Source organism: Anguilla anguilla, chromosome 7 (assembly GCF_013347855.1).
Source record: "Anguilla anguilla isolate fAngAng1 chromosome 7, fAngAng1.pri, whole genome shotgun sequence".
In the NCBI taxonomy this organism is placed as follows: Eukaryota; Metazoa; Chordata; class Actinopteri; order Anguilliformes; family Anguillidae; genus Anguilla; species Anguilla anguilla.
The window spans coordinates 18084966-18104033 of NC_049207.1; the positions used below are offsets into that span (position 1 = coordinate 18084966).

Consider the following 19068-nt stretch of genomic DNA (forward strand, 5'->3'; position numbering starts at 1 on the left):
GTCAGGTGTGCCCTGCTCTCAACTCCTGCTTAGCAAGCCACCTGAGGCCAGCGGTCTGACCTTTGTCTACCCTCAAGCCTCAACACTGCGATTGGTGGGATTCCAAATGTTTATTTTTGAAATATGCCAACCGCCTACAACAATGGCAACCAAATACACACTGACCTGTCTACGTTAAGTCTGTGGGATCTGCTCTTCGGGAGAACCTTGCGGTGGTTTTATTCAATCATGAAATCACTCAACCGCTTCTTTGGATAAAACAAAAAAAATAAAACAAGCGGAGTTTGGTGTTTTTCGTGGCGTGCCCTTTTATGGGCAAAAAGGCTAAAATATGCGGATTTGTTTTAGGCCGCATTCTGTTGAGTGAAACGGCTTCTTATAACAGCGCACAGCAGGACGGCCTCTCTCCTGAGACCGAAATTGTAAAACCCCTGTCTGCTTTTCAGAGCGCGCTGAAAACCCATCAATATGAAAGGGCTTCCCTTTGACTTTACCCACTGAAGAAATTCCACTGTTTGTCATTAATGCCTTTGCTCTTTAAAGTGCACTCCTGTAACAGTCTTGTCTTAATGCAAGAGGAGGATTTTTTTTTTGTGTCTTGAGCATTAGCAATGGGCTTGGAGAAGTGTGCTATATAAAATACAGAAGAACAATTATGCAAATAGAACTGTAAAAAAGGACAAGTTTCATAATTAAATCTTCAAGATCTTTCCAAGGAAGCCAATTTTTTAGCAAATTGAAAGCTAATGATCAAATTCCTGCTAACTGAAGTCCCTGCTTGGGCCAACACACAAACGCGCGCGCACACACAGACACGCCACACACACACACACACATACACACAGACACACAGACACCGTAAGGACTCCCCTGTCTCCTTCTGACGTCTCCTTTAGGTTCCAAACGAGGCGCAAAAAATATGTTTGGTTTCGCACTGGTTGAATGCTAAATATTTATCTGCCACCTAGACAGGTGATCCAGTTTCCCCAACTGAACTACAGTTCCCAACATGCAAATGCACAGCTCAAAACAAGCTTGTTTGCCATGAAAATGGAATAACCAAAATAGTAATTGCAAATGGAAGGGTACCACATCCCATTACAATCATGCATTGCCAATTTCTACATTTGATTATATTTGTAAATGCCCATTTCAATCAAACACAAATCTTTTTTCTGTTTATATAACAGCAAATGGTTATTGGTCAAACTACAAGAATGGGTTCTACATATATTTGACACGTTTTGTGGATAAGGAGCGTGGAGCACTTCCTGCTCAGAATTAATTTACCAAAGAATTCATTAGCTAGCCAAATGGACGGCCAAACAAACAACTGCACTGTACTGATACTCCAAGAGACATCATGTTGAGAGTGGATGCAGTTTTCTGCATCTGCTTTTATTCTAGCATATCTGCTCTAAACAAAGCTATTTCCAGCACCAATTACCAGGTTTGTCCTTCATGTGAAATGCCCTTGAGCGAAGATTACAAAAACCAATACACAGGAAAAGAAAAACAACAAAATAATAAAATAAAAAAAATACTTAGAGGGCTTTTCAAAGTAAATGAGTTCTTGAGGTCTTTAAACTCTATCCATAATCCGACCGTTTCTTTTTTCTAAATATGACAGATACCGAATGCTTCAACCCAAGACAGCCTGATTCAGACAGCTTCTGCATGTTTGCCAGAGATACCATCTTTACATATCAATTTCTCTAACACAAAAAGGTAGTATACAGAGTATCTACAGCCATTAAACTAACTGCCGTTTTGATCTCTGAACCATGAGCATACACTAAAATAAGAGGATTATCATTTAACGCGCTCGCTCAGCACTTCTGTCTGTCACCAGAAGACCTCAGTCAGGTCTCTTCTCATTGGCTATCGTGTGGGCAGGGCCATAATGGTGGTTGCGGTGATTTGGGATTGCACTGAATTTCTGTAAGGAAAACTGACCGCTATCCCACGCTGGCTATGCCACTGGAGGTCAACCGGCCCACCCTGTCCGCATTAAAGCGTAGAACGGTGCGCTGGTGCGTCCCTCCAAAATTTGTTGCAGTGATGTATAATAACATAAAATGTAATTAATTCAAAAGTATCAAAAATGAACACATCAGAGACAGCATGTCCCCGCCCAGTCCAGCTGGGGTGCACATGGACACAGGAGAACTTGACGTACTGTTCAGCTGAACCGGCTTTCAGACTCCTTCCAGTGAGTCAGGGGTTTAGATCAGGGGACCCCCGCCCAGGCTCAAAGGCACCCCAGGGGCCCTCATCATGAGTTAAAAAGGGTAATATTAAAAAAAGGCTTAATAGAGATTAAGTTTACTCAGCCACTGGGGAGATGAGAACCAGCTGTGTGCCCTTTCCTATGCAGAGCACACTCAGGGCAGAAAGAGCCACAGGTCTCCATGCACCCGCTCTCCTGCAGAACCTCCTGCAGAACAACACAGAACCTCCTGCAGCACCTCCTGGAGTACAACACAGAACCTCCTGCAGAACAACACAAAACCTCCTGCAGCACCTCCTGGAGTACAACACAGAACCTCCTGCAGCACAACACAAAACCTCCTGCAGAACAACACAAAACCTCCTGCAGCACCTCCTGGAGTACAACACAGAACCTCCTGCAGCACCTCCTGTAGTACAACACAGAACCTCCTGCAGGACCTCCTGTAGTACAACACAGAACCTCCTGCAGAACCTGCTGCAGTACAACACAAAACTCCTGTAGCACCTCCTGAAGTAGGCTACAACACAAAACTCCTGTAGCACCTCCTGAAGTACAACACAGAACCTCCGGCAGCCCCACAGAGCACCTCCACCAAACCGTAGACCTCATTTACTTTCACGAGGCACCTCCTCCAGCACCACATAGCACCAACCTACAGTAATGCACAACACCTCCTCCAATACCAAGAAGCACCTCCTAGGGCACCTCCTCCTGCGCCACACATAACCTCCGACATAGGAAATACGGGAGCACATGCTCATAAATATGAACTGCAAATGTAAACAGTGAAACACTGATCTCCATGCGATGTAAACGCCCCGCTGTTCGGCCCATTGGGATGATCAGCAGCTGCCTCAGTGTTATGATCGCCACGATAAGGGCTCTATAAATAAGCTGTAAACCTTTTTAGTACAGTGCGAGTTAGTATGATATAAGGTAATGCTGCTTTTACAGACCACTGCTAGGCAATAAGTGCACTTAATATTAACAGGATATGAGGTTTCTGTGATAAAGCTTTGTTGAGAATGACACGCATGCTAACATGATACATGATAATGTTATTCTCACACATGACTTGGGCCTTACAGGTACATTAGCATGGCGACAGACAGGTAATGTTGCTTCCAAAAAATAACTATCAGGCAATGTGTCAATGCTGTGAGGTATGGATGTGTTTGCCTTCATGGTCAGTTTAAGCACAGTGTATACGGCGCTTCAGACTGTATGCTTATACACTAACAGCTCGAGTTTTCAGCTTGAGACTCCATTTTCTGTGCCCATGCCATAAACGCACAGCATGTTGCGATGGTCTCTTGTACATCAATCTAGATAATCGTGTCCAAAAGAAATAATGGTTGAAGCAGACTGAGTTAATTATGATGCCCTCCTTGTCCTGTGACCTGCACGTTTGCCAACAGAGTGTGGCAGACCTTTAAGAATTTACTGCTGATGAGGCCCACGCCCCCAAAAGCAGCCCACGGACCCTACCCTCACCACCGAAATTTAAGAAGTGCAGAAGTACCCGCATTTTACCTGCAACTCTGCTCCTCACCGACAGCCAAGTCATAAACCCCAAAAATACAGCCCTCCCCCCCCCCCCGCGCCCCAAAGCCGCGCCCGCTCACCTGGGTCTCGTCCTGCACCACGCGGTACTGCTCCTTCCACACGCCCCCCCCCCCGGCCCAAAGCCGCGCCCGCTCACCTGGGTCTCGTCCTGCACCACGCGGTACTGCTCCTTCCACACGGCGCCCCCCCCCCGGCCCAAAGCCGCGCCCGCTCACCTGGGTCTCGTCCTGCACCACGCGGTACTGCTCCTTCCACACGGACCCCCCCCCCCGGCCCAAAGCCGCGCCCGCTCACCTGGGTCTCGTCCTGCACCACGCGGTACTGCTCCTTCCACACGGCGATCTTGGAGACCTCGTCCTTGCGCAGCGCGCGCTCCTTCTTCAGCTCGGGGCTCCAGAAGGTCTTGATGGAGTTCATGGAGGAGCTGAGCTTGCTCTCCTTCACGTCCACCTCCTTGCGCAGGAGCTCGTTCTCCCGCAGCACCTCCTTCAGCTGCGCCTGCAGGTCCATGATGGTGTTGTCCCGGGCCTGGCGCAGGGAGTGGGGCACGGTGGACGCCAGGCTGGAGGGCATGTGGTGGTCCCCGAAGGCGATGGCGTCGCTGGGCACCGAGCCCGGGGTGCTGGTGGCGATGTTGGGGCTGCTGCCCATGACGGCCGCCCGCACGCCGTAGGGGAGCCGCCCGCCGGACCGGCCCAGCGTCATGGTGCTCTTGGGCAGGTCGGGGGCCGCCACCACCTCGTTGTCGCTCAGGTACATGGGCCCAGAGGTGGCGTAGGCGGCGTTGAGCGACTGGATGTTCTCCATGGAGAGCGTCTTGCCGCCGGCCCCGCCCGCCCCCGCCCCGCTGCCCCCCGTGCTGTTGGTGCGGCGGTGCCCCAGGCGGGGCGAGCGGGGCAGCCGCGGGGAGCGCCCGGGGCTCTGGTTACTGCCCCCGCTGTGGTTCCCCTCCATCTTGCCCACGGAGCGGGCACTGCCATACATGGTGGCGGACTCGAGGGGGGGGTGGACACCCTACCTTTGTTCCCGTGGAAACGGAAAATGAACAAAAGGAAGAAAAAAAAACTAAAAAAGACAAGGATATGTATTTATTCCCTTGGTAGGATACCCGTGAATTTCCTGTGCTCTTGATTTTCACCCTCTTCTCTGAGTCTGCTTTAGCTGAATGACAGAATGGAGGATTTCATGTTCAAAGAGGAGGTTTTCAGGAGGCTTTAACGTGGCAAGTGGGCTGATTGGGGAGAAGATCCGGTCACTCCATGACTACAGAAGGCCGACGTCAGTTCTGTGATCTGTGGAAGACAACGGCCAAAGGTCAGCAATCTGCAAACGCTCATCGCCAAACAATTCTTAGCAAACAAGAAAAAAACAAAAAAACAACCCTACAGAGCAGGCAGCTGCTGAGGTGGTTGCAAAACTCTTGGAATCCCATCAAGCAGCTGCGCATTCCTTTTATACTTACGAAAATGAAAACACGCAAGTTTTGGGTTTTTTGTGAGGTGTGAGGTGATGTCACTTTTCAGGGGCAAAGTCCCTTTGAAAGCGCGCATGAAATTATCGTTCTGCAGACGGCTGAACTAAAGGCGCCCCTCTCCCCCTGCAGCTCCCTGCCTCAGGCTAACTGTAGTGGCTTCATCAGACACAGTGCACACGTCTGTCACAGGCAATCTGCCTTTACACAACACAGGGACAGCACTGCTGGGTCCGGCAGATTCACAGCAAGAGGAACACAATGCACACACACCACACACCACACACACACGTCCACACCCACACACATATGCATATGTACACAGGTGCACACACACACACAAGCATATTCACAGACTTGCTTGATGCACGCTCACACGCACACACAAGCACAGTGCAGCAGGCGATCCAGAGGTAGGGGACCAGAGCAACGCCGCGAGCCTCAAACAGGTCTTCACACAGCAGTGGCCTGCAGCCCCTGCGTACGCCCGCAGAAGAGCCCCTCCCCTTCCTGTTCTCTATGTAGGTCACTCAAATGCCAACCTGTATTACCCAATACACACCGCTTCATCCATAGCCCCGCCCCCTTCCCCTGCAGTCACCACTCCCATCTCTTTGCAGCTGTGACATCACAACCAGATCCCAGCAGCCCAACGTGCATCAAGAATATGGGCGTGTGACATGCACGCCCCTGATTGGCGAAGGCCAACATGACCCTCACAGGGCACTTCACCGGGACTACAGCTGTGCCAACACGCAAGGAGGCTAAAACAGTTTAATTAGTTTGTCGGCCGTGGGCGATCAGCTATTTTTGACATCCCACCCACTCCGCATCCTACAGCCAATCGAGGAGAGGATAACGTGCAGGCGATCCTCAATGTGTTAGCGTACATTTAACATGCTTTTCTTAAGGTTTCACGCGCGATTTCTACTTCCATAATAATTATTCAGTGTTGAAGGAACAATAATGTTTCTTGAAAAGAACAGCATTTAAAATATGAAAGGGGATACAACAGAAGATACTGAAATAAGTATCTGTATCTACCTGAGCATGAGCATGTTTGTGTGTGTGTGTGAGGGTACAAGGAACAAAAATATTTACAGTAAATTAATAATGTATGTTAACAAGTTTATTCTGCGGTTCCGTGGAATGACCCAGACTTCCAGTCAGTCACAGTCTAATGGCAGTCTCTGCCAACAGCACTGCTGCGTCAATCCACTCAAAAACATTTTTAAAGACTGAACCCATTTTTATTATAATGCTACTTTAAAAGCCAGAGGAGACTAACTGCAGAGCTTTCAGAAACCTTACTTCTCTCACAAACTTGCTCACGCACATCCCTGCAAGACTTCCTTATCGTGTTGCTGCAGATGCACGATCTGGCCCTCCCAATTTCCCAGGGTGCTTTGCAGCAGGAAGTGCACGATCAGGGGTTTTCAACCCCTAGCCCCCCTGCACAGATGTTTCTATAACGGGCTGCCAACACGCTGGTTCTGTCTGCAGGTTATGAGTAAGGATGAGATGGGGTCCCATGCAGTGTACCAAGGCTTCACCACGGCAACACAGTTCCCTGCTTCCAGTCTCACACTATTGAACAACATTACTGTACATTCATTTCTGCATGCGCTATAACCCCCTCTATGACGGTCTGCATGATCCACAGTTAACTACAATTAACCAGCTGGAGTGAGATACCCATTCTCTCAAGATGTCTCCAAAACCAGGCCACCGTAACAGCTTGGGTGGGAACAAATAACGGCTTCATCCTGGTAGTCGGAGACACAAAATATTTACCATTATCTCTATCAAAGAAAAATTATCCTTGTGTCCCAAAGTAAAAGTCAAACCTTTCTCTGCCAGCATTTCCCCTCATAGAGTACTGCGTGGTACAAAGTGAACCTCTCTGAACATTACTTCTGAATGTCACTCAGGAAACTGTTAATTGCTACTAATGCTGAACCAAATGAAAAAGACAGAGAGAGAGAGAAAGAGAGAGGGCTGCACTGATTGCTAATCAGTACTGACACCATCACCATTACTGCAACAGCATGAAGAGCCACAACAGGGCCATCCTCCACCCACAGTCTGCAAGCCAGGACCGGGGGAGGGTGACAGGAGAGACAGAGGAGGGGGGGGGACGAGTGGGCAGAGAAGCTAACATAGAAATATGGAGAGGAGCACAAGAGAAAAGGGAGGGAGAGATAGGAGGGAAGGAACAAGGGTAGAAAAGGAGAAGAGGGAAAGAGGGAGAACTAGATAAAGGAAAGGAAGAGAGGGGGAGGAAGACATTCAGAGTGGGAGAGAGAAAATAATAAATGATGATTAGTAGAGGGGTGCTGCACATTAATAACATTCCGTTTCTTAAGAGCCTGTCATGTTCTGGACAATACCAGCTCGCTTTTTAATTTTAAACCGAAAACACGCAACTACAGTGGCTCAACTTAATACTTGTCATGTTCCACAAAGCATGGCGGGTCATTGTTTCACTGTTGGCTAAAGGAGTGTGTCAGAGCAGATCACAGGGAAAATAATCTGCACGTATGTCTGCCCCTGTACTGTACAGACACACCTGGGCTGCTCCACAGCCCCGCCCTGCCACAGCCTTCTGCACAGGTCCGTATGCCGCCTCACCCAGCAGCGTCCTGGAACGTTAACGTTCAGGGGTCATGCGCAAATGATCGTGGGAATCTGCAATCCAGGAAAATCTCTCCAGCTTTGTTCCAGCTCAAGACCTAGTAACATATCAATGTGAATGTGAAGAAAGCAGCAACATTACCGGATCATGCACGCAGAACTGGACTTGCTTTGGTATGTTTTTCTTACTTGCTATGACAGATTTAAAATAATCATAGCTCACCTGGCTTGTTCATACAACATTTAGCCTCCTGCCATGTAGTAGTGCATGTCATGTGTGAAAGCTATCAAACCAGTGAAATACTGGAGAGCTCTTGGTTGTGTGATCAAAAAGAAGCCGTTAGATTGGCGGACCAGTTAGCATGCTAACGTTCCGTGTTCTATGAGTGAAACCACAGCGAAGCGGGGTGAAGGGAGACCAGGCAGTGGGGGAAACCAGACTCCGAGCTTCAGGTTTCACCTCCGCTCGAGTCAACAGTTCAATCTTAATCTTCAGCCATCATTAAACATTTTACACACAACAGGTGAGGTTTGCACACAACATTTTCATTTGTCTTCCAGTCTCCCTGCGTACTCACAGGACAAGTGTGCAATCCAATACGTGAACCCCATCCCTCATCAAAGCACTCTCTTTTTCCCATGCAGTTACAGGCCAGTGTCTCTCCTAACAACCTCCTTCAAATGGCCACTCCCTCTCATGTGGCCATGTGGTAAAACCACAGAACTAGCTTCGGTACCAGTGTGACCCATCTCTAAGGCACAACTCTTTTAGACGATCCTCACCGAGATTTTTTGCACTTACAGAAAATAATTTTTCACCCCACTTACAGCTTTGACTACCCGGATATTTAGAGTCAAATGCTGTGCCATACCTGGCCTCTGTTACAGATACAATATCTTAATTTTTTTTTTAGTTGCCCCTTAACCAGGCTGATTCGCTGAGAGCCGAACTGCAGCAGTAACCAGGAAAACAAAGCGGGTATGGAATGCAAGGAGCCGTGCTACCAGACAGAAGTGATGACACGATCATTCATTCGGGGGGGAATTTGTCCAGGGCAACAGGGTTCACACCCCACTAATGTCTGTAATTTTTCCTGTATTGAAATCCTGCCTTGAAAATGAGCCTTTTAATATATGCTATAGCCTATATTTATAATCCATTAATAAGGGCTGGGAAGGATTCCTGAGGGATTTGTTCTATTTAGGACTTCATCATTAGAGCACTCCCTTCAATAAAGGATTGAGGATCCTGAACAGTTTTTTTCCACAGCATGTGGGGCTCGTGTAATAATCAGGTTTAACGCAGTTTGTCAGTGTAAATAGGTAACGCTCTGGAGAGCAGACCCTGGAACATTTTTAAAATAATTGTTCTACTTAATGGCTGAGTGAGGGTCGGATGATCCTGGATCAATGTATGGGTGGGGGGTGGCTACCACAATTTTCTCTGACAAGATTTAACATGTACTTGTAGCTTTTCATTCTAATGGTGAAGTAGTGCAAGACAAGGCAGCGTATGGGTTCAAGGGGCGTGGCAATAATTATCCACACTCCATTCAAAACACCGCTGTTCAAATTAAACAGGCAGGCGGGTAATTGGATGCAAACATGAACCCGGGTCTGTGAGAGGTAATGCTAAGAGGCAACAGTCAGCATAGGCCCAAACCCCACAAAAGCCCTATCCTTGCCTGAAGCCGCGTTTCCACCGCAGGAACTATACCCCGGAACTAGGAACCTTTTGAGGAACTCAGTGCGTTTCCACCGCAGGAACTAGGGTCTAAATTTAGTTCTGGGGGCTTTGTTTTACCCCCCAAAACGTTCCTGCTCGGGGGGTAGTACTTTCCGAAAGTACAGGAACCTTTTGGGTGGAGCTTGCAGCGCTGAACATTTCTGATTGGTCGAGTACTCGTAGCATTTGTGTTGTATTTATTTTCCGCCATTACCCGCCATGTTTGAAAATATGCAGCGGCAAACCAATTTATTTTCATAATAACTTCAAATCAAACTTGTATGTTATGCGGCGCAGTAGCCTACTTTTGGTTATAGCCTGTCAACGTCTTGGAATTATAACGTGTGCTCTTCTGTTCTTTTCTTGCTTTAGTATTCGTTTTATACAATGCTAAGCATTCGTGCTGGGACAGCATATTACGTAGGCTACCAAAACATTCAAACGGATTAATTCGGTTGCTGAATATTTTCTTCCGGATTTTCTTTGTTAGCCCGTTGTAATTGACTCAAAACGTTTGATACAGTTATGTGAGGTATGCGGTAGTTCTGCATAATTAACATTGGTGATACAGTACAAGCAAACTGGAAATCACCTTCCGCACTTTTTATCCGGGTAAAATAACAGGTTAATTCTAGTAATCTTCCCTTTAGCTTTTTCAGACTGCCGTAATTTTACTCAATTTTACTGCCATTTTTCAATTCCACGAAAAGACCAGGAAGACTATGGACTAATTTATGGTGCATGGTTCGCATCTGGACGGCACACTTCGCTGCTCGGCTAGCAGTAACTTCGAAGGAAAGCAAACGGTGGCTGTACCACTACTAATTTACATTTTCACGCAAGTCCGAGTTTTCGTTCTATTCTTGTCATTTTGCGATTAGCCTATATGGAATTGACGACGAGAAAGTAATAAAACAGCAAATTGTTTACAACGTGTGCATGTTTTCTGCTGTTAATGAATGTGTTTGAGAGGATATATGAAAATCAATAAATACAAAAGTAACCATATATAGTCATTGTTGGTAACCCGTTGTATATAAGTGGAATAAACCCCTCCGGGCTGTCCCGGTTATTAGAAAATAATGTAGGCTACGTCGGTGGTAGTATGGGGTTACAGAAGAAATCATATGACAGATGGACCGACGACAACGTCAGTGGGCTAATTTGCCTAATCTTCGCGGTACTTTAGACCCCGGTGGAAACGCAGACAACCATTGGCTGAAGGAACCTTTTAGTTCCTGGTAAAGTAGTCCCTGGGACTGAAAGTTCCGGGTAATTTTGGTGGAAACGCGGCTTGAGCATCCCCTTATCTCTCACCTTACAGCCAATCAAAGCAGCCATGACTTGCAATGAGGGTGGGGCTACAAGCAACAGATAACTACGCATCTTCTCTGGCTCCACCCTCCCAAAATATAGAAAGGGAACCACAGCATTGTAGAGGAGTGATAAGGGAATGACGGGCAGGGGCGGTGTCACAGCACTAAACATCAGCCACACACAGGCGCGACATGATTGGCCGTCTGGCCCACCCCTCCTTTGAGGCCACATCTCCTGGAATAGCAGGGCAGTGAGTCAACCCCAGCCTTTCCCATGATCCTCAGCCATGCCACAGGGGAAACTGGATCCGCCGTCACCCCGAGCAGCGGCGCCGCTGGGAGCAGCCGCCCTGGCAGCCCGCCACACAGACGGCAGCCGCCGTCCATCTCCCGCACACCCAGACGCAAACATCAAACAGGAACGGGACACGCCGTCCAATAGGGCCTGCTTTTCAAAGGTCACATCGACTGGCTCTGACACATCTCAAAATATATATCTTTAATGGTGACTCACCACTATGTACATACAAATAGCCTGGAGAGTTCAAATCCCTGTATACACAAGTGTGCCAAAACACTTTATAAATGTTTTCATTTTGGAAATGCCTGACATGCCTGCCGCTGAATTGTTTTAATTGAATTGAATTTTCACCTACTGTACATTGAGCACATTTATCAAAACAAAACAATGCATTTTAAAAAGGACCGCTGGTATACTGATATCATTTCTAGCGGAGAACACCGATAAAAGCAAATATTCGCTGATCATCTAATCTAGTACGCATTGCTGTTTCCTTCTTCCACTGAAATTGAATGTGGCATCAAACGGCAAGGATTTACATTCCAATGCGTCGCTAAAATTTTTGGCACCCCCAACTATGTGAGGGCAGATCTGAGGAATTTCAATGCTAGAATGGACTAGACTCTGTGCTTGCAAGACCTTTGGAAAATGGACCGAATAGTGTGTTAGTGGGCAGAGAGGAGGCTAGGCACTGTCACTGCACATTAGGAAGCATTTCAAATATTCTGAATGGCCACACCTGACAGTCAGGAGGCCTCGAAGGCAAACTGGCCAAGATGACTCCACGCAACTAACCAATCCCTGAATCACACATCTCTGATGTCATCACCAGGGATATCTTACTTTGCCAGCAGGACAATAGCTGCAGCATGAATCACACTGGAAGAGATTTTCTGAAGATAAAAAAAAACAACCTTGGGAATATGCCAGTTCCTGTAGTCCAACAAATTACTCCTTGTGATTGCACACATTTATAGATGTACTCTATACCCACATGCATAAGCAATAGCACGTGCCCAAGCACTCACACAATCATTACAAGCGCACTCACAAGCGCACTCACAAGCACACACTCACAAGTACGCTCACACGCACCCTCACAAGCACACTCACAAGCATTTCAAATTTGTTTCAGCCAAACAGGCATTTGGCAATGCGATGTAAAAGGGCGATGTTTTTGAATGACCAAAGATTTTGCTATGCTTACGCATCAGAATAGCACGTCAGTATTTTGAGGTGGAGGGACTCCAAGTTACAGTAGTACGCTGAGGCGTGCGTCCAAACCTACAGCCAGCAGCGCAGAAGAAATCCATCAAATGGAACATTTATTTCCAAACCCGATCCCCCCACAGAGCACTACAACCTCAGCTCCTTAACCAGAATTTACCAGCCAAATACAAATCACCTCTGTGAAAACAGATACACACCGACCAGCAAAGCATGGGAAGGCTCAGGCCATTTTAACGCATTGCACGGAAATATTCAGTTAAATTTCCTGCATATAACCTACAGCATAAAGACAACAAATATTATGATTCTGTCTCTGGAATTTCTTTTTTTGTTTGTTATTTAATATCTATGCTTCTGGCAATATAAAGCCCTCACAAACAGCATTTGACTTTGTGATTTTGTGGGGGAATAAATTCTAAGGCTATGAAACACAAAGGCCAAAGTTTTGAGAAGAGGACTGACGGGGAAAAAAAAACATGACACATAAAACGCAGCCAAGGCACACTACGTAAACATGCGAAAATGTCACCGTGGCATTTCCACTTACAGCTCAGAGTCAAAATTATCTATGTACGGCTCGTCTGAAATGTGTTTTTTTTTAGATCACATACATATTCACAACTGAAGATGTGTGGAAAACAATAAATGAAAAAACCCTGGATTGTGCAGTCTTATTTCAAAAGTTTTCAGAAAATTTTCTAAAGTTCATTTACAGGCAGATGCCAAATTAAAGGAAAAACCTGAATAAATGAGTAGAGAAACAGAACAAATGCAGATGCCTCCATAGAGGTGTACTGCATGAACCAATTAAGCAATTAACATCCCATCATGCTCTGTGACATGTATAAAAAGATGGCAAGAGGAAACGATTTAAGTGACTTTGAGAGAGGGTTCATTATTGGGGCTCTGATGGCAGGAGCTTTAGTCACAGACTGCTCAACTGGCTAGTGTTTCAATAGGAACAGTGATTAAAGTGACATCTGAATTTAGATCTATGGGAAAGACATCAGTATATCGGATCAGAAATTGTGGTCGAAAGCGCAAATTAGATGACCGCGATGCTTGTGCATTAGAGCGACATGTAAAAAAAAACAGAAGAGCAACTCTTCCTCAGGTGACTGAGAATGTCAATGCAGGACATGATCAGACTGTCTCAGCGAGAACAGTGCGTCGACAGCTACATAGAGAGGGATATTATAGTAGGGTTGCAGTGCATAAACCCCTCATTATAAAGGTGAATGTACATTTGAGAGTTAAGTGGTGCAAAAACCATAGGCACTGGTCTACAGAGATGTGGGAAAAATTGTATGGTCAGATAAGTCATCCTTCATCATAATATTGACAAGTGGGCGAGTTCATGTGTGGTGTACACAAAGAGAACAGGACAGGCCTGAATGCTTGACCCCTACAGTTAGGGGACCCAGTGGCTGTTATGCTGTGGCAGGCAATTTCCTGACATGGTTTGGGTCCACTGGTCCCCTTATATATATATATATATGTACACACACACACACTCGTGAATCAACTCATCAATTAAGCCATGGAGAGAAAGCACTTTAGCTTAGATGTTCACTACAGATCAGTACGTTCCATATATCGATATATGATGACGTGGAGGCAGGATTAAAAAAGGACAGAGAGAGAAAACCCTATGAGAAAGAGGAAAAACTATTAAGTCTCACATCGGCAGTGCTGAGAAAGCTATTTCCATCTTGACGAAAGGGAAAAGGCTCGAGACGATAGACTGACAGGAAGTCGTTGTCAAGAGTGCTTGTAGTGACTGTGTCACATCATGCAGTCAGTGACTCCCGACTCCATGTACCAACCAAGTGTGCTTTCTCCTCTTCTGAGAAGCGGAAATTCACTCCCACTTAAAGATACAAAGGGAGGGAGACTTGGCTAAGAGAGGAAAAAAAGGGCAGGTGAAGAAGAGAAAGAAGGTGTGTCTGTGGGAAGGGGGGGGGGGGGGGGGGGGGGGGGGGGGGGGGGGGGGGGGGGGGGGGGGGGGGGGGGGGGGAGTACATTCCAGAAGGAGTTTCAGTTCACACATCGCATTTATGCAACACATAGAATTATTCCATCAATATATTTGTCACTGGAAGGCAGACATATCCAGGTGCTGGATAGCTGGCTATGCAGCATTCAAGCATAATTATTTCTCTGTGTAACTACACAAAGACTGCATGGGCAGGTTTACATGTTTGGATGAAAAACCATGTCCTCTCTCCCACCGATCCATTCTGCTGAAATTACATCAGAATGCAGTATTAGAACAGAAAGACAACCAAATTTTATATGGGGGTGGTGCGTGCTTCCAAATTCCCTGAAACTGTTTTAAAAAAAGGAGATGACGGTTGTCACAGCCAAAGCCCACAGGCTAATTTTCACTTCTAACAGGATAAATGTAAAAAAAAAAAAAAGAATTTTTAATTTAAACTGTGCTGCACGACTTCTGAATGTGCGACTAGTGGGAGGATGAGGACTCAACAAACCCAGTCCACCAGAATGATCTAATTAGGTCACTTAAAAGATCAGCTGTGTGTGGAAAGCACATCGCAACCCCTGAGGATCGGCCCTGCTCTTCCCAGCTGGGTCATCGCTGCATGGGGGCGGTCAGGAGCCGCCTTAGAGCGCAGATCAATCACATACAGGTGGGGCGGGGAAAGCCAGCCACCACCGCAGTGCGCTGCCTGTCCTGAACCTTACACCCCATTAACAGACCACATACCCCAAACTGTGAGCACAGACCAGATACCCCAAACTGTGAGCACAGACCACATACCCCAAACTGTGAGCACAAGTGCTCATCTGAGGCTGTATCCACACTTTCTTATAAAAAGTTGATTTTTCTGAGGGAGGGGGCTCAGATATATAGATGTTCATTCTTTCTTAGAATGCAGTCTGCATGTCCGCACTTGTCTAAAAAAAGGTATGGTACTCATTCTAATATAACCTGCCTTTTGCTAAATACGCCCACACTGATTCCCAGAACAGTAATTCCAGACTGTGAAGCTTTGACCGAGGACCAGCAGTGTGCCATACTGTAGTGGTTAAGGACATGGGGCTGCGACCCAAAAGCCACAGGTGTGATTACCAGGTGAAGTCACCCATTAGCAAGGTACTTAACCTGCAAAGCTTCTAAATATCCAAGCATATGAATAATTAATATTAATACAAATAGAATGCAAACAAAAATGCAAGCTGAGAAGTGGCACCACTGTATCACTGTATCAGATTGTGGATCACATAAACAATGTAAATATTCCACGTTTCACAGAGGCTCTCAAGTTGAATTTGGGATGGGCGTTGCATCCAAAACCAGGTGGGCCTGCGGCCCCATCATAAAAAACTGGACTCCCTCCCTCTAAGCCAGGGTTAGAGAGACCACAAGGGGTGAGGAAGCAGCTTTGATCACTTCAGAAAAAAATCCAGCTTCCCTGTCACTTCTCTAAATGGTTTGACACAGACCAGGTGTGTCCAAACTCCAAAGTGCTTCCGGGATGCCGGAGGAGGGGGGGGTGGAGGGGGCAGTGGTTTGCTGATAAAACAAGCCGCTGATACAGACTGGCCTTGATAAAATCAAAAGCACATCCTCGGACGTATATACACAGCCAGCTGGAGTGGTATGCCATCTAAACTCATTTAAGTACAGCAAACCATACTAAATATTATTCACACAGTCCGATGTTTGGCTTAAGTGATTAGACCCATCAAATCATACAAGTGCAAGAACAGCCACTTGTTTCGAGTGCTTAAAAATGTACTACTCACTAAGGTCTGGCTGCAATTTATACAACACAGACATAATTTGAAAAAATTACAGGCATGCTACAAGATGCCCTTACAGAAATAAAATAGGCTGCAAATATAAACACATTACCTAAATGCTGCAACATTTAAGAATTGTATGTAAATACTGGCACATTCAGATTAAGGAATTCTTGAATATGCATACACTACAAAATGTACATTTTTATAGAACATATTTTTAATGATAAATCTAAAAAAGTCTACACATTAACAATACATTGCGGCACAAGGTGTTTCTGTAAGAAAATCTCTCTGGCCAGAAATTACTTTGCAAATACCCTGCAAAAATAACAAGTTTAAGAAATCCAAAATCCCAACGAGCTTGACTCCACCAATATCAGTCTAACGCAACTAAACCCCTGAGCAAGCATGCTTACCTGACCGGTGAGACCTCCACACAATCTACCTCACATCCTGAGCTCACACACCAGGACTGACATCATCGTCTAGGCCGCATCACAAAGAGCCCAAACCAAAGTTCACCTGAGAACACCCATTTCTGATAGCCCTGAATACCACTACCGATAATCTTGTACGGAATGTTATGTTAGCGCGAGACCAATGCTTGCCCCAAAAGGATATATGGATTTCTACTCTGGTGGCATATATATTGTCAGTCAAGCAGTGCATTAGATTTTAAACCAGCAACGATTTTAATCTGCAAAACAAAGGAAGTTGGTGGAGAGGGCATTCAGCATCTTAGCAGCAAGCCGAGTGGGCCTTGGTTATTGTGAATCTGACATTCAGGAGTTCAAATAATTTTTCAATAAAAAATTTTTCTTACGTTATCGAGAAGTCTAGACAAGAATGTCATCATCGCAAACAAAAAATAAGTATTCAGTTTCTATATCAAGCAGCTTTGTCGATATAGCGTTCGAGACTGGCTGTATAAATCCACATTGAACAGGCGCGATATATCCCGAACAAGATAGTTGATTGGTCAACCTGTGGAGAATCGCAACGGATTCAACCTTAGATTCGCCCAGATCCCACGCTTATGTACACTAGAAGTGTAGGCGGGGAGGGGGAAACCCCCCCCCCCCCCCCCCCCCCCCCCCCCAATGCTATGAATTTTAAATTCAACCAACACGATTGATTACGAAGCCATTTCTTGACAGAAGAGAAGACATTGTAATGTATGAAGTCTATCAATCTACACGGTTTAGCAGGTGACAAATGGCACGAGGCCGTTTGATTCGAAAATAGGGAGGATCCAATTCTTCCTTTTTAAATGGGCGGCAACAGTCATTCTTGGCGAGGTGTACCTGGTTACATATTGAAAATTAAAAATAACGATCAAAAATTACGTTTTACAATACGTTGCATTTGATGAATCATGTATTAGCTAGTCGATTGCTTGCCTAACTAACCAAGCTTTCGTGGCTATCATATTTGTAACAATTTGCACATCTTGCTCATGTTGCAAAAATGCAGCCCGATCTCTTATCGTTAGCTAGCTGTTTGTCATAGTAGCTATCTTGCCATTGTGTTACCTTATTTGTTGGTAAATTGTTACATTGGCTTCGTTATCGTTTCAGATTTCGTAACTGCACAAAAAAGACCACAAGTCATGGGTTAAACACATAGATAAAACACTGGCAAATGAACACACATTAATAACGACCCACCGGGGGAAATGCAGTATTACGACTTCCACTACTGACGTGACAGTAACAGCCAGCTAGCTTGCTGGGGCGAAAAATGGACGATTCTTTTCAAATGGAAATGTAGCCGTCTTTATTTGTAGCCAGCTAAGATTGCCAACTACCTGGTGGAAAATACCGATGAAAGGAGACACCCTTGATCGGTTTTCTCTCAATATATTTTCCCTTCCATCGCCTGTTCCCTCAACAATTACCAATGTATTTAACATATGATTTAATAGCGTTCTCCCTAAAGCGAACCGCCACATAGCACGATATTCTTATGTCATAAAAACGGAATTCCATTCCTTTCAATACAAATATAACGACTATACAGGACTGCACACATATGGAGCAGACAAGACGTCTCGGTCTCCCTGCCCAGCCAGCAGCAAGTCCGACTGTTCTTTGCAAGAACACAATGATGAAAACCACTTTTTAAAATGTAAGCCAGCTACCTTCTTCTCACATATCCCGTTTATCCAGTTGTAGGTAAAGCACGGCGCCGTACTCCTGTGTTGCGGACGGACCGTTATCAAAGGCAATCCGCTACATTAAAGGATGTGCTTTACTATAATACTTATTTCTCTTTTTTTCCTCTCTTGCCAGCACTACCAGTAGCTCCGCGAGCCAGGGCGCTTCAGTGACGTAAGGATCACGGTGCGCGTTCACGCCACAAACCCCCACCACCGCCACGCAAGAGTCGCCCGGTTCTTCAAGCCCATACGGACGCCATACTGAGAAGGTCCATTCTCCCACAGCAAAATAACGGAAATCGGGATGAATCGCCTGCTCTAAATATCCTTTGCCACCTTCGTCTATTTCCTTCATCTTCTTTGAAATTAACAGCAAACTATCCTGCTACTATTAAACATGGGTAGCGAATTATAGCACTGTTGTTAAGTCGTTATTCCGAAAAAATATTTTAATAATGGTGTGATTATAAGTTGCAGAAGTGTTTAGCCTACCTGTGTCTGTACTACGGGTATTATGGTGAATTCGTAGGGAGCGATCGTGTATGCGTTCTTATGGAAATAGAATAGGCTATATGTTATAACAGCCTACAATATATGTTTCATAACTTGTTTGTTACATTGTCATTGTTATGTTTCAATTGTTTTTATTGACATTGTTTAAA

At 45.7% G+C, this 19068-nt stretch overlaps 1 protein-coding gene across 9 annotated transcripts in view; it reads right to left on the bottom strand.

The window, feature by feature from the left end:
• LOC118232528 (ELKS/Rab6-interacting/CAST family member 1-like) overlaps positions 1-18830 on the bottom strand; it is a 223498-nt gene extending 204668 nt beyond the window's left edge. For 4 of the 9 annotated variants that reach the window (XM_035427591.1, XM_035427590.1, XM_035427595.1 and 1 more), the window contains exons 1-2: positions 18389-18825; positions 4094-5091 (exon numbers count right to left, since the gene is read on the bottom strand). In XM_035427591.1, coding sequence (XP_035283482.1) covers positions 4094-4783 — 690 coding nt within the window. In that variant the 5' untranslated portion in view covers positions 4784-5091; positions 18389-18825. Of the gene's footprint in view, positions 1-4093; positions 5092-18388 lie in introns of all 9 variants that reach the window. The other 5 variants (XM_035427587.1, XM_035427592.1, XM_035427588.1 and 2 more) reach the window with 4 other exon arrangements.
• Between the last annotated feature and the right edge of the window lie 238 nt (positions 18831-19068).